The following is a 16,012-nucleotide window of genomic DNA, read 5'->3' on the forward strand; positions in this document are numbered from 1 at the left end:
GAAGGTCAGTCTCATCTCACCACCAGAGTTGCCGGAACTCATGGATATTTAGCTCCAGAATATGCATTGTATGGACAGTTGACAGAGAAGACTGATGTTTATAGTTTTGGTATTGTTATACTTGAGATTATGACTGGAAAAAAGGCTATAGATACATCAGGTTCTTCGGAGGTGGTTTTGATTACTGATTGGGTTTGGAAGTTGATTAAGGTGGGGAAGGCTGAGAAGGTTTTGGATGAGTGTTTGGTTGAGAATGGGGTGAATCCGAAAGGGATTATGGTGAGGTTCTTGATGGTTGGAGTTCTTTGTGCTCATGTTATGGTTGCTTTGAGACCTACCATTGCTGATGCTTTGAGGATGTTGGAAGGAGATATTGATGTTCCTGCTTTGCTTGATCGACCGTTGGGGAATACTTTCACTGCTTTGGAGATATATTGATGTATTATTGTAGGGAGTTTCTGGTGGGAGTTACCAAATTGATTCAGGTTGTGGATCCATTATTAGAAAGGCATACGGATTTGGCAACCCATTGATTCATGATTTTTTGGGAAAAAAAAATAAAAAAGAAGAAGAAAGGCCCATATATATATATATATATGGTGTCTTAAAAAAACCAAAAACAAAAAAACAAAACGTATTCAATTGAAAAATTTTATATTTTGTTTGGCCTCGGATGTCATCAACCACTTACCCTAATATTTTTTTTCATAGATTACGTCAAAGGCCACCACAACTTCATTATTGTTGATTCTGATCCCAAGCATTATACGCATATGTAGATGTGTTTGTATCAACGGAATTGTATAAAAATAGTGAATGAACAACAGTACAATAGAATATTGTATAAATATTGTAGTAATATTGTTTATTTAATGTTTATGGATTTTCAGTGTGAGAATTTTTTTTTTAAGATTGCATGAGAAATCTATTAGCTCAGTTTGGTTTTTAAAATATTTTCTGAGTATATAGTAAAAGTTTAATCGTCACATGCAATATTTAAAGAAGTTAATAAATTTTTTGAGGGCCATTAAGTCATTGTAATTGATGCATCATTGTACTTGTCTGTTTTTTTTTTTTTAAAACAAAGCTTATCACTTTTTATCAAAATAATAGAATAATAATGATGTAATAATTATTATAATAGTAGTAGTAGTAGTGTATGCCTATATATCACCTACTTTGACACAATTTCCTCTTCAATATAACTAGTCCAAAATAACCCACATATACGTAGACATTTAAGCAATTGACCGAGATAATTACAACATGCTTCACATGTTACAAATTAAAAAAAAAAAAACTATACTTCAAATTACTTATCAATTGTTCCAAAACAGCAACTAAAGTTGAATTCGACTATTATATGTGTAATTATCAACGAGAAATTATTTAGAATTAGAGATAAAGATGAATCATTGAAACTTATACGCTAACTAACACACCACCCGTGAATATAAATATCATATTTCTTTATTTTTAAAGTATTTGAATATAATTGAAATCTAGAAATTCCAGCCAATATTGGAAAAGACAGTCAATGCCACCCCAAAAAGGTAGCTTCAAGGGTCCCTCATCCCATCCTTTTCCCAACTAATATTCAATAGAAAAATCCATGCAAGGCTAACCATTCATATTAATTAATCACAAATTCTCATGAAACTTTTGCTATAAAATATCAACATGTAAATATTTCGGGTTTTTATAAGAGGGCGTTTAGTTAATTAATTTACAAAAATGAGGGCTGCCATCACAATATGATTATGTGTCTTTCCTCACCTTTGAAAAAAATAATAAATAAAATCATATTTTTAAGTTGAAAAGAGTTTTCCTTATAAATTAAAAATTTTGTTAAAATATAGATATATTTTAAAAAATTCATATTTTGTGAGCAAATTATACACACTCGTATCAGATAAAATGAGAGTGAAAATATATTAACACAACAACACACATCACTGTTTAGTACATTTAAGTTGAAAAAAAAATAAAACACAACTCTCTTTGTTGTAACTTGTACGTAACAATGAAGGCAATTAAAAAGAAATTTTTAGTAGGGAGCCAAATAATAATTTTTACGAATAATTTTTTTAAAAATATATTTTTATATTATATCTAATGATTCCTAAAAAGTCAGGGCTAAACTATATATTTTTTAAAATATTTAAAAAATAATTTTTTTACTATATATATATATATACTAATTTATGAAATATCAGGAAGCCAAACTATAATATTTACAAATATTTTTCTAAACATAATTTTTTATACTCTATATATTAATTTGTAAATAATTAAATACCACATTATAAATAGCAATTTAAAAAATATAATTTTTATATATAAATATTAATTTGTAAAAAAAATCAAGTGGGGCCATTTCCTACTTTGCTCTGCTGGCTCTATTCATAGATTTTCTTTGTGTTAAAAGTACATCCTCTAATTTCCCTTCCTTTCCATCAATTTCAATTGTTTTTTCAAATTTTTTTTAACATAATATTATTTAGTTAATAATTTTAACTTGTTTGGTTGACATCAAATCCTAAAATTCATATATGGTGAGGACATATATTTATTAAACTATTAATTATATATTTATTCTAATTGTTTTTAGGAAAAATTTAAAAAAAAAACACTGTGGTTTTGTAGTTTTGTAAAAAAATAACAGACAATATTTTTTTTAGTAAATAAATTTTTAACAGTGTTAATTCACATGGATAAAATAATTATTTTATTTAAAAATTATTTTTATTTTTTTATGTAACATGCCATTTTTTATAAAAAAAAAAATTTACTATTTTACTCATATGAGTTAACACGGTTAAAAGCTTGTTAACGTGGTTTTTTTATTTTTTAACCCGAAAATCAGAAAGTTTTTATTTTATTTTAATTTTCATAGTTTTTTTTTGTCAAAATATCAAAATGATCCCTCTATTTTTCGTTTTTCGCCTTTTTGGTCTTCGTATTTTTATATTTTTGTCTTTTTGGTCCCTCTAATTGACAGATTTGCTTTTTTGGTTCTTCCATGAATTAGAATGACCAAAAAAGATGAAAATGTGTAAATACGCGGACAAAAAGAAAGCAGATTTTACAACTAAATGATAAAAATATGCAAATATAAAGATAAAAAAAACAGATTTTATATTAGAAGGACTAAAATGACGAAAAATAAAAAATAGATTGACCATTTTGATATTTACACTCTTTGTTTTTTACTTCCATAAAAAAATTTATATATTCTTTTTTGTACATTTAAATTATTAAATAAGAAATCACACATGGTGATTGGTACTGCGTACACCAACGACTCCACTTGTTTCCTAGAACTCCCAAAAAAGTCTCTCTCTCCTCAACCACGAGCCACCCTCTCTGACCTTCTTTCTCTCCTTTAAACCACTTCTCTTTCCTTTCCCTCCTTCTCTCACTGCCGACTGCCTTCGTCGCCGCCACCAATGGCTTCCCTCCTCCTCCTGCTCTTCCTCCTCTTCTCCATCACACCATCTTCATCTTCATCATGTCCTTTAAACTTGTCCTACGTCACCACTCTACCCATGGGACCGCACTTCCTGCATCCCCTCCACCTCCAACCTCACCGACTGCCGTCAAACTCTCCTCAGCCTCTACGGCATCGCCCTCGCTCTTCGTCTCCGTTCCACCTCCCAGTTCCGTCTTCCTTCACTCAACTCATCCATCGCCTGCCTCTCCACCTTCCAATCCCAACTCTCCTCCCTTTCCCTCCCTTCCAACCTCGTCTCCACCCACTTCTACTCTCCTTCCTACTTCGTCATCTCCCCCAACTTCTGCGCCTCCATACAGACCAAACAAGATTGGATCTCCAAGCTCGGCAACTCCACCGAGCTCGACTCTGCCTGCTCCTCCGTCCCCCCTGATCTCACTAGCTGCGGCCCTTGCTACCGCGCTGGCCTCGACATCTCCTCCCGTCTCGCCGCTCTTGACGGAAACTCCTCCCATGTCGAGAATTGCTTCTATCTCACCGTCCTCTACGCCGCTGGCATATCCAACTCTGTTGGCCCGGAGAACCCTCTTGTCGCCGCCTGCATCTTGGGCCTCGCCATCAGCTCTCCCCCTTCTTCCCATCACCGCTCCCATGCCGTCCTCTACGCCGCCATTGGCGCCGCCCTCGGTGTTCTTTTCATGTCCTTCTTCATCGTTCTCTATGTTTGGTGGTCACGCCGCCGCAAGGCGGCGGCGGCGGCGGCGGCGATGGCTATGGTGGTCTTCGATCAAGAAGGAAACCCTAGCTCTCGATCTCATCTACGACCAAACACTGGATCGATCTGGTTCGAGATCAGAGATCTCGAGAAAGCCACCTCCTTTTTCTCCCAACGCAACCTCATCGGCCGCGGTGGCTACGGTGTCGTCTACAAAGGCGTCCTCTCCGACGGCACTCCGGTGGCCGTGAAGCGAATCTTAGACTCCGATTTCGAAGGCGATGAGGAGTTCCGCAACGAGGTTGAGATCATCAGCAATCTCCGCCACCGCAACCTCGTCCCTCTCCGCGGCTGCTGCATCACCGACGACCACGACCGCCAACGCTACCTCGTCTACGACCTCATGCCAAACGGCAGCCTTGAGAACCACATCTTCATCGATGGTGACAAGCGTCCCAAGCTCACATGGCCTCAGAGGAAGAACATTATACTAGATGTTGCAAAAGGTCTTTTTTACTTGCACTATGGAGTGAAACCAGCCATTTATCACAGAGATATCAAAGCTACAAACATCTTGCTTGATGGAGAGATGAGAGCTAGAGTTGCAGATTTTGGATTAGCAAGACAGAGCAAAGAAGGCCAGTCTCATCTCACCACCAGAGTTGCCGGAACTCATGGATATTTAGCTCCAGAATATGCATTGTATGGACAATTGACAGAGAAGAGTGATGTTTATAGTTTCGGTGTTGTTATACTTGAGATTATGAGCGGAAAAAAGGCTCTAGATACATCGGCTTCTTCGAATATGGTGTTGATTACTGATTGGGCTTGGACATTGATTAAGGCGGGGAAGGCTGAGGAGGTGTTGGATGAGTGTTTGGTTGAGACCGGGGAGGAGATGGTGAACCCGAAAGGGATTATGGTGAGGTTCTTGATGGTCGGAGTTCTTTGTGCTCATGTTATGGTTGCATTGCGACCTACAATTGCTGATGCATTGAAGATGTTGGAAGGAGATATTGATCTTCCTTCATTGCCTGATCGGCCATTGCCTCTTGGGTATGGCCCTGTTCTTGTTGATGGGAATACATTCACTGTTACTTCGCCAATGCTGAGTGGTCCTTCCTTGAATTTGGGAGATATGTTGAGGTAGCAAGCTCCAAAATTTATTTTGGTTTTGTTTTGCTATTGTTTGTGATTTGATTTTAGCACTGCATTGTGCTTATGAAATGTGCAAGGTTGTAAATATTTATGTAGATTTTGAGCACTGAACTAACTGCGAATTGTATTCTTTTGATACCAATGTGCAAGTTCAGAATCATTTCTGTATAAATAACTGCTCATAATACTAATCATTGCATGATATGCTGTTCAAACTTTAACAGTTGGTAAATACTTCTATCATTGTGCATAGGATACATGCAGAAATTCAATAGAACTCAACAAATAACTGTATAAACAGAAACACTCCATTATAGTATGAAAGTAACACAAGAATTCAATTCATTGCTGTTATAGTAGAAGGTCAGAATTGTTTCTGCAGAAATTCAATTTGAAAATTCATAAGATTGTGAATATATCTGCAGATTTAGAGCATCAGACAAACAACAAATTAAATTCATTTGACAGAGTTCAGAGAGAGTACTGAAATTACACAAAAGTGAAAGTTCAGGCCACATATTTCTGCAGAAATTTAATACATGAATACAAGAGACTATTTATTACTGCTTGTCTTCCTGTAAATTGGGCTGGATGGGTTGCACTCTGAAAGCCATTGGCATCTGGGAAGGATAGTCCCTGTCCTTTTGATGATATCCAAGCTCCATGTCTCTCACATTGCCATTCATGGCCATCTGCTGATGGTGCTGCTAATGACAACCAAAACAAACAATCAAAGACAAACCAAAAGAGTTTGTGTGTTTATTTTGATTAAAAAAAAAAGTGATTTACCAAAATATAGCTGAGTCTTTTGTTCTCCTCTTCCAGCAAGCTTTCCTGAAAACAACACAAGCCCATTTACATCACCAAAAATGAAACAAGAAAAAAGACTTAGATTTATACATACGTTCTTCTTTAGCATCTTCAAGTAATCCATCTGCACAATGAAAAAAGGGGTAAAAATTAGTCTATAAACAGGAAAAAAAAAAAGGAGGAATTGTTAATGGAGAAATATGAAAGCAGGAACTTTATGAAAACCTGCTTATCCCTGACATTAGTGAGCCCATTCTGCAGAGCTTCTTCAATTGGAATCAACTCTTTTGGGTTCAAAGAGTTCAAATCCTCTCCTTTCAAGTGCCTTCCACAAGATTTTAAAAAAGTTTTTTTTTAAAAAAAATCACCCATAATTAATCACAAAATCTATTTAAATCAATAATCAAACAAATAAGACAAGAAGGAGATAAACCTAAGCTCTATCTGCATGTTATCATTCTCCTTCTTCACCCTATCAATCTCTGCACTCAAATTCTGAAACAAAACCATCAAGAAAACCTCATGAAACCACTAATAATGGTAAGAACAAACAAAGGACAAGAATCACCTCATGCTTAGCATCCCAGAGCCTCCTCCCTGAGTTCTGCTGATACTTCTCCAGCATCTTAGACAACCTGCAATCCAAAAACAAAAACAAAAATCACAGTCCTTAAAAAACACAAACCAAACAAAACAAAACAAAAATAACCAAAGAAACAAAGAAAAAACTGACGATGTGGATGGACTACAATACTCAGACATCTTGCCAGAACTGGAGAAAATAACAACAGAGACTTGAGCATCACAAAGAACACTGATTTCTCTGGCTTTCTTAATGATCCCATTTCTTCTTTTGGAGAAGGTGACTTGCCTGTTTGTGGAGTTCTCAATCCTTTTGATTTCAATCTTTCCTCTACCCATGGTTTGGCTGAGAAAGAAGAGGAATTGAAGCAAGGAAGGAGATGAAGGGATGAAAAGATGGCAACTTGGGAATGGAGAAAGGAGAGGTCCATTAATAAGGAAGGAGAGATGAGTGATGGTTTCTATACAAGGCATGGAGGGATGGTTGCTTTCAAAGAGTTCAGTAAGTGTGCTTTGAAATAGAGAGAGAGAGAGAGAGCAAACTATTAAAAGAAGCTCTTTTGCTTATCAGGTTGTTTGTTGTCTAAACGCGCGGGTAATCAAACTGTTATGTTGGAATAGGGAAACGCTATGTTGGGAAATGGGAAACGAGGGGAATAATTATTTTAAAAATATTAAAATTAAATAATTTATTAGATGGATAATGTATTGCACCATTGATAAAATACAGTAATAGTAATGGGTTTCTGGTTATAGATATATGCTTGTAGCTCAAAATCATTGTTGCCACCGAGTGAAAGCACACCTGCTGGATGATTAATTAAAAAAATTAAAGTGATTTTTGTAGGATTTACTTATTTAAATAAATATTTTGATATAGTTTAAAACTTTAAAAATCAACTATAAACTCTCATTCATGTCGCAGGGTGAAAACACATGTGATATCCTGTCTTTCATCCCGGGTGATCTGGTGTTTTTGGGTTTGATTTTATTGTCTGGTTTTTGTGCTTTTTTTTATTTAAGTAATGAATTCGTGGTTTATCCACTTTATTAAAAAAACACATGCACTGAACAATTAATTTTAATAATAATAATAATAATAATAATAATAATAATAATAATAATAATAAAGCGATTCTTTTAAGGCTTAACTATTTAAATAAATATTTTGATATAGTTTAGAAATCAATTGTAGACTTTCACCTATGGTTTTTATAAAGTTATTAAAAATCAAATTTTAAAGGTAACTCTCATTGAAGGAATAAAAATATTGGAAGTAAATAAATAAATAAACAAAAGGAAATAAAGGAAGTAATAGGGGAAACGCTATGAAATTATCATTAAGAAAAATGAGATTATTATAGTATAATTTTCAATCAACCCTTTGGAAATTATTAAACTGAAACAGAGAAAGAACATATTGAAAGAGGCCTTCAACAAACACGTTTTATTCTTAAAAATGAATGAATAATTAAAAAAGGTAGTAAAGTTAAAAGAGAGCAATGATAAAGTCATGGGTATCAACAAGAACACATGCAAAAATGGCACCATTTGCATGTGAGGTTAAAAGTTGGAGTACTACCTCCCCAAAATGAGGAAATATATAAATTAAATAAATTAAAAAATTGCTAATATTATATATATATATATGTATTTATTTATTTAAAAATGTTTATTTTTCATACAAGAAGTAGCTAGGGAAGTGAGTGATTTTCAAAGCCACTGACTTGACTTGCTATATTCCTCTTCTCTTTTATTGAAGATGGGGCCAATCTCTATCACACTCTTTCGTACTTTCACCTAATTATTAGTCTTTTTATTTTATTTTATTTTATATGATTTTTATCTCAATTATTAAAAATAAACAAAATTATATCAAGTTAATATTATATTTAATTATATTATAAAAAGCTTTAAATGCCTTAATTGATACCATAATTATATTTTTATTAATGTATGTGGCTTATCTGATATATGGCTGGTAAGATATTTTTATTCTATTAACTTCATATATAATTTTTTATTTTTATTATTTTTGAATCACTCATGCAATTTTAAGAAAGTTTTACTAAATTATTATTTTTTTAAAAAAGTGAGGATCATTGACTTGATATGATGATAAATCACTAAATATGAACCATTGTTTAGATTTTTTTTTTTCTCAAACCCATTAAATTATGTTTTTCAATTAATGAGTGAAGATTTTATTAATGAGGATGATTTAATAATTAAAAAAGAAGAAAAAAACAGAGGATGATGTCAAGTCAGCATCATACTGTCAGATAGTACATTTGAGTGCTGTCTCTCCATTTTCTAGTTTTCTTTTTTTTCTTGGGCTCTGTGGGGCCCATCATCACTATGTACCTTCAGCCTTTTCTATTTATCTATCTATTTATTTTAAATTTATTATAAATGTTACTTGTTCCTCAATCCTAAATGACCCTGTGATCCTGCCATCTAATTAATTCACATATATGTACTATATCTTTTTATTTTTATGTGTAGAAATCATATTGTTATGTATAAACTTATTATGCATGACTGTCCATAGATATGAAATCTACCTATATTCATTGTGACTCGTTAGATTATCATCCAATGGTCACTATTAGTTGACCAGATTCATTACTTTACAATAAAGTAAGATACACATTAATTTAATCTTAACCATACAATCGTTAGATGCATAATATCACAATCAATTTTAACCATTGAAGCTTATTCCAACAAGTGCTATAGCAAAAACTATTAAAACAAATCAACACTTTCTCACACCCGTTCTTTCACTCGATACAAATTTTTGCTACTGTTTTGTCTTCTATTGTAATTTTTTTCCCACCCCGTTTGTACCTATGTCTCTCATCAACTTTTTTTCTCTACCTTTTTGTCGAACATCCATAGATAACGTTTAGTTATATATATATTTGATGAGTGAATAAATCATAAATTATTAAGAGAAGCGCGAATAAAAGACAACTTCCGAGAAGAGAAGATACAAAACAATTAAAAAAAAATATCCATAAAACATAAACTTATTATATATATGAAATATATTAAAAAACATTATTATACATAAATAATATAATATATTAATTACTATAGATTTATTTGATTTGAGTATGATTCATTAAGATTGTTAGATTTTTTTTTTCTTTGTCAATAAAATAGATGCAAACTAAATTATGGTGATAACTTCGTATCTACATATTGTTCTAACTAAATAATAAATTTCATTAAGGATAGTATACTTTTATGACGGGTATATTTTAATGATAATTAAACTCAAAACTTAGCAAATGCCATCATGCATTGGATCATTCTCAAAGAATTTAATAAAACTACAAACAAATGCACCAAAACCACAAAGCTTGTTTAAAAATGAGAGTGATATCTTTGAGATACAAATGTGGCACACTATCTTAGTCAACGCACCCATATATATCCAAAATTTAAACATTTAAATATTCAAACCCTTATTAAAAACATAATAATAATAGTAATGCAAAGTGATGATGAAGAGTTGGTAAAGGTTCCCCTTAAATTAGTTTATTTTAATTATGTAACTTTTGGTTGTGTCCTTTTCTATCAAAACATCACATATGAGTGGTTAAGAACAAAGATCCAATGCATGCAAACATAATAGCACACATCTTTGAGTATTTCCAATACCTAAAGTTTAACTCAACTAGAGTAGAGTTAAATCCTAACCATGGTTGGGGCATATACCAAAAAATTCCAAAAACCGTACATATATATACTTCAGGTCAGAACGACGATTGACAATAAAAAAGTAAGATAGAGGAGTGATAAAAGTGATAGGTAAGGTTTGGATTGGGAAAATCAGGCTAGGAGGAGTGGAGCCATTAGATCAACATCCAATAGTGTCCATAGACATCAATAGATTTTAAATGTACATATGTTCACAAATGATACAGATTATATATATGTATATTGATATATAGATATGAAAGTAACAGTTAACCTTTTTAATTCTCTAAAAAATATTTCAAATTCATCAAATCATAAAAAACATTGATGATGGTCAAATTTTTTGTATTTTTAAATTAAATTTAATTAAAATTATAAAATTATAAATTTTATTTTATTTTATTTTATTTTATTTTATTATTTTTTTTTTTATCATTGGCGATGTGCTCGTGCTTGTGTTGTCATGCTTAGGTTTGTTTCATAGTGTTCATGATTAAACCATTGCACTTACTCTTGAGCTTAAGGGGAATGAACCGGCTCCCTTCACATTTGTGATAGCACCTAGCTTCTTCTCCATCGCTATAGGTGCCAAATGTATTTTTAATATTCTATTCAAATATTTAGAGCCCCTATCCAGATAAAAAAATATAAAAAACTAAATATAAAAAATAATTAAAAAGTCAAATATAGTTATACGAGTGAAATGAAAATATACCGGGAGTTTTTACTAGTTTTACAATTTATTTTTTGGCATATATATTTGTATGTAAGTATCAAAGGAAGTGGGGGACTAAAAAAGAAAAGGATGGGATGAAAAAAGAGAAAAGGTGCATGCTTTGATGCGTAACTATATTTTGTCATTATTCATCACACTTTAAAAAAATTTGAAGCATAGAGACATATTTATTTAACTAACATGCTTGATGTACATTCTTTAAAAAAACTATCAAGCTTCGATGACATTTATGTATCCATACATAAAGAAAAAAAAAAGTTATTAAATTTTGTTATCATGATTTTATTTTATTTTGATAAATTGGTGACAATTATTTTTTTTTTATTTTTTATTTTTGTATTATTTTTGAGAGGTTTTAAATTTGAAAATTTTTAAATCTCTGTTTTTTGTTTTTAAAATTTTAACATTTAAATATTTTTAAATAATAAAATTTACTGAATATTCAAAATATCATGAATAATAGTTTATATATACACCCAAAATTATCATATATAAAGTGAGGAAGAAAGAAAGGAAATTGATTATGTTTAATCACTTTATTGATTTAAAGAAAAAGAAAAAAAAAAGAAAAAGTAAAGTTTTGCCATGAAGAATAAACACAAAAATAATAAGATGATATATCAAGAGAGAAAACTGAGTTTGTTAACAACTTACTTAATCTAAGGCAGTTTGATAGGAGAGGCAGACACAGATTTGAGTATGGTCAATCACTTTCTTAATTAACAGACAGCCACATAATTCTTTATTATGAAATGAACAAATACAAAAGTTATACAAATAACATGTTTTTAAATATAAATAATTTTTATAAATAATTATTTTATAAAAACAGTTCATATATATATATATATTTATAAAGACATGTATTTATCACTCTTTTTCAATTGGCCCTTAAATTAGATAAATATATTTACTTTTTAAATGAGCATGGTTTTATTTTAAGATATTAACAAAATAAATGTTTCTATATATATTAATCAAATTTTTTTTTTAAATAAAAGTATTACCAAAACCACACATCAAGAGAGAGATTGAGTATAGTTAATCACTTTCTAATTCTGCAGCAACACACAGAGGAGAGAGAGAGAGAGAGAGAGAGAGAGAGAGAGAGGGCAAGTGCACACACCCTGTAAGCAAGGGAGAAAATGGTGGAGTTTTCAGAGAACTTCCAACCAATTATCTCCACTTCTCATGTGATCCAATACTCCATCACCACCACCACCATCATCATCATCATCACTCATCGTTTTCATCCCCTTAAACAATACCATTTATTGAACAAACACCACACTCTCCTCCTCAAAGACCAACAACAAAGAGAGAGAAAGAGAAACAAGAAAGCAGCAAAGCAAATATGAAGGTTGTCACTAAAGAAGAAGAAGAAGAAGAAGAAGAAGAAGGAGAAGGAGAAGAATCTGAGAAGAAGAATAAGACTGTTGTTGTTGGTGTTAAACTGGACACGCAGAGTAGGGAACTCTTAACTTGGGCCCTCTTCAACCTTGTTGTCTCTGGTGACCGTCTTATTGCCCTCCATGTTATTCTATCTTCCAATGGTGTGCCCCATTCTCTACCAAAGTTTTGATCTTTTCCATTAAACTCGGTTAAAGTTTTGATTTTTGGGTTTAATCCCTGTAGATGGACCTGGTTTTGATGCAAAAGTTCCCAACTTGCTCTCTCTGATGAAGGATTTTGATGCCATGCTTGCTGTCTATGAAGGTTTCTGCAATTTGAAACAGGTTTCTTTTTAGTCTTTTTTTTGTTGGTCAATTGATTTTGAGCTGCATTTGTTGTTTTCTCCCTGAAATTTTTGAGTTTTGTAGATTGATTTGAAGCTGAAGATTTGTAGAGGGGCTTCAGTTCGGAAGGCTTTGGTTCAAGAGGCTCAATGCTTTGGGGCTGCCAAACTTGTGATTGGGATTGCTAAGAATTCAAGAGGGATTGGGTGAGATTTTCATGAGTTTTTTTTTATTGGTTTTGGATTTTGATTCTTGTGTTCGTTGTGTGATGTGATTATGTGCATTTAGGGCATCTTCATCATCTACATCAATTGCAAAGTATTGTGCAAAGAAAATGGCTTGTGATTGCTCAGTCTTGGCTGTTTGCTGTGGGAAAATCATCTTCCAAAAGCCAGCATTAGGTTTGTTCTTTGTTACTGTTCTTCTTTCCTTTTTGTAGTATTGCATGCTGTTTGTTGTTTTGAAGAATTGATATTGTGTTTAGATTGATGGTAAAAAGAGGAAATTAAAAACAAGATTTGTTAGTAAAAATTTTCTTTTATGTTTGATTAACCACAGAGATGAGCAAAACTGTAAGAATTAATGAGAAATCAAATCAGCACAAGCGCACTGATTCAGAATGCTCGTTTACAAGCAAAAGTGATGCGGAGATCAACTCTAATGCTTTGTATTGGTCGTCTCACGGTTCGGAGTTTTTCGATAGTATGAGCCAGTCCAGTTGTGCCACTGTCGAGGTTGATGAGAATTCATCGGTTTGCTCTCCTGAATCTGTGAGCAAAGAAGAACTACGACCCCGGTGGAAACTTGTTCGGAATGCAGTACTCAATGATAAGATAACTTCTTCAAAAGTTGGGCCTAAAAATAGCATGATTCGATGGGCAATGCGGCTGTCCAACCGATACTCTGCATGTTCTATACTTTACTCAGATCAGAAACACATTAAGTCGAAAATTGACAACACGTCTGCTAGTGATAATGAGACCAGATCTGTAGTTTCGGTAGAAACTGATTCATCACATTCCTCTGATAAAATTGAAAATGTCATCTGTGAGCTACCAAAGGAGCTAGAGTCTCTCCAAGAGAAGTATTCATCAGTTTGCAGATTGTTTGACCTCAAAGAACTCACACAAATGACATCAAACTTCTCGCAGGGTTTGTTCTTAGTGTTGTGAATGTATTAAATTTTAATTTGTGATTAGTGTTTGATTTAGTTTTTGATTTTTCTTTTTCTCTCTGATGTGATAATCTTTGTAGAGAAGTTGATAGGGAAAGGGGGAAGTAGTCGAGTTTATAAGGGCTGTCTTCCGGATGGCAAAGAATTAGCAGTGAAGATCTTGAAGCCGTCTTCAGATGCATTGAGAGCATTTGTTTCAGAGATTGAAATTATCACCACTTTGAATCATAAGCACATCATCTCCCTCTTCGGCTTTTGCTTCGAAAACAACAAGCTTATCTTGGTCTATGATTTCTTGTCAGGAGGTAGCTTAGAAGAAGTTCTTCACGGTAAACCATTTACTGTTCTTCATCAGTTATCTAATTGCATTTACAATTACCGTTTCTCTCCATATGCTCAGTATACCATTATATATCGTTTTCTTTTCGACTATTAGGTGAGAAAGAGAAGAGTAATGCGCTGAGTTGGGTCAATAGATATAAGGTGGCCATCGGTGTCGCTGAGGCACTTGATTATCTGCATTGTGGCAGCAATTCTCAGCCAGTGATCCATAGAGATGTAAAATCTTCGAACATCCTTTTCTCTGACGATTTTCAGCCTAAGGTCTGCATTTACTATTTAGCTCAACCAAAATGCTATAAAATCATGTTCGTCTTGTTTACTCTGAAATTTCTTGTTTGATTGTGTCAGCTTGCTGATTTTGGGCTTGCAAAGTGGGCGTTATCATCAGCACCAAATTTAACATGTAGTGATGTCGTAGGGACATTCGGGTTTGCTTCCTATCTGATGCACTCACGAAACATGTGAATCTATATGCCGTAATTTATAGATAGTATCTTTGTATTGCAGTTATTTGGCTCCGGAATATCTCATTTATGGTAAGGTTGATGAGAAAATCGATGTCTATGCTTTCGGTGTTGTGCTTCTCGAGCTCCTATCGGGAAGGAAGCCAATCAGAACAGGATGTCCTAAGGGTGAGGAAAGTCTAGTAATGTGGGTAAGTGTTTTTCTGACAATCAATAAATTCAAGTTCAATCGATCAACTGGAATTCATCCTCATATAATGATGCTAGGCAAAGCGGGTCCTTAATGATCTTGATAAGGTGAAAGAGCTTGTTGATCCTCATTTGAGTGATGAATACGATATCGATCAAATGGAGAGAATGGCACTTGCTGCTTCACTCTGCATTCGTCGTGCTTCTCGATGTAGACCTCAAGTAGCAACTGTAAGATTTGTCTTGGTTTGCAGGAATTGGTTGTTTGGTACCGAGCAAATTGTATGAGTGAAATGGTTCGTTTTCTTTGTTGTTATAGGTCTTGAAACTACTCCAAGGAGACGATGAAATTGTTAAATGGGCAAGATCAGAAGCAAAGTCTTCGGAAGAGATTGATGGGGTCGACAACGAAGAACATAAACAAGATTTTGACATCAAATCTCATCTTACTCTCGCATTGTTAGATGTCGATGATAATTCACTGTCTACTAACAGCACAGAGCAGACTTTTTGGATGAGTACTTGCAAGAAAGGTGTAGTAGATCATCCAGCTTCGTCTAATCATTGAATGCATTGTTTGTTTCAGATTGAATCGCTTAATTGTTTGTACAGAGTGTTTTCTATGTTCATTTTGATTTAATCTCGGCCTGTTTGTTTGTAAGGTTAACCAGTTTTTTTTTATCAGAATTTTGTCTACTGAACCTTTGTCAAGTGAAGGATGAGAAAAAGATTAAAAAAAAAAATATGATTAATGTATCATAATTTGAGGCACTGATGTCTGATACAAGACATTTTCTGAAAACCTATCATAATACTCAAGTTTGAAATTTTTGCTCCAAATCATACAACTTCCATTAGCAACATGAATTTACCATAAGATTGCCAATATTTGGACAATTACTTCAAGTATAACTTTACCTTAAATCGAAGTGTGTTTAACTTTA

The 16,012-nt window shown here is 33.2% G+C and overlaps 4 protein-coding genes across 5 annotated transcripts in view; 3 read left to right on the forward strand and 1 right to left on the reverse strand.

Moving 5' to 3' along the window:
- Positions 1-787, forward strand: part of LOC120258751 (probable receptor-like protein kinase At1g11050) — a 3,366-nt gene extending 2,579 nt beyond the window's left edge. Inside the window, exon 2 of the mRNA XM_039266187.1 lies at positions 5-787. Within this exon, the coding sequence (XP_039122121.1) occupies positions 5-438 (434 nt within the window). The 3' untranslated portion in view covers positions 439-787. The remainder of the gene's footprint in view (positions 1-4) is intronic.
- Positions 788-3,304: 2,517 nt separating this feature from the next.
- Positions 3,305-5,539, forward strand: LOC120258845 (probable receptor-like protein kinase At1g11050). Its single transcript, XM_039266291.1, is given in 2 exon segments — positions 3,305-3,545; positions 3,547-5,539. Coding segments are annotated over 2 exon segments (1,869 nt in total). The 5' UTR covers positions 3,305-3,449; the 3' UTR covers positions 5,320-5,539.
- A 193-nt stretch (positions 5,540-5,732) lies between these two features.
- Positions 5,733-7,167, reverse strand: LOC120258846 (MADS-box transcription factor 2). Of its 2 annotated transcripts, none has more exons than XM_039266293.1 (7): positions 6,871-7,167; positions 6,706-6,772; positions 6,571-6,632; positions 6,363-6,462; positions 6,232-6,261; positions 6,117-6,161; positions 5,733-6,034 (listed from the first exon to the last, which is right to left on the reverse strand). In XM_039266293.1, the coding sequence occupies exons 1-7, from the start codon at positions 7,056-7,058 to the stop codon at positions 5,888-5,890; spliced, it is 639 nt and encodes a 212-aa protein (XP_039122227.1). In that variant the 5' UTR covers positions 7,059-7,167; the 3' UTR covers positions 5,733-5,887. The 2 variants fall into 2 exon arrangements, with proteins under 2 accessions (XP_039122227.1, XP_039122228.1); XM_039266294.1 differs by having other exon boundaries at positions 5,733-6,031; positions 6,871-7,163.
- A 5,065-nt stretch (positions 7,168-12,232) lies between these two features.
- On the forward strand, positions 12,233-15,824 carry LOC120259444 (inactive protein kinase SELMODRAFT_444075-like). Its single transcript, XM_039267048.1, is given in 12 exon segments — positions 12,233-12,716; positions 12,799-12,899; positions 12,984-13,105; positions 13,188-13,300; positions 13,458-14,051; positions 14,154-14,402; positions 14,510-14,676; positions 14,764-14,843; positions 14,923-15,070; positions 15,147-15,299; positions 15,388-15,571; positions 15,574-15,824. Coding segments are annotated over 12 exon segments (2,166 nt in total). The 5' UTR covers positions 12,233-12,517; the 3' UTR covers positions 15,630-15,824.
- The last annotated feature ends 188 nt before the right edge of the window (positions 15,825-16,012 follow it).

The sequence above is a fragment of the Dioscorea cayenensis genome, chromosome 4 (assembly GCF_009730915.1).
Source record: "Dioscorea cayenensis subsp. rotundata cultivar TDr96_F1 chromosome 4, TDr96_F1_v2_PseudoChromosome.rev07_lg8_w22 25.fasta, whole genome shotgun sequence".
Classification (NCBI taxonomy): domain Eukaryota; kingdom Viridiplantae; phylum Streptophyta; class Magnoliopsida; order Dioscoreales; family Dioscoreaceae; genus Dioscorea; species Dioscorea cayenensis.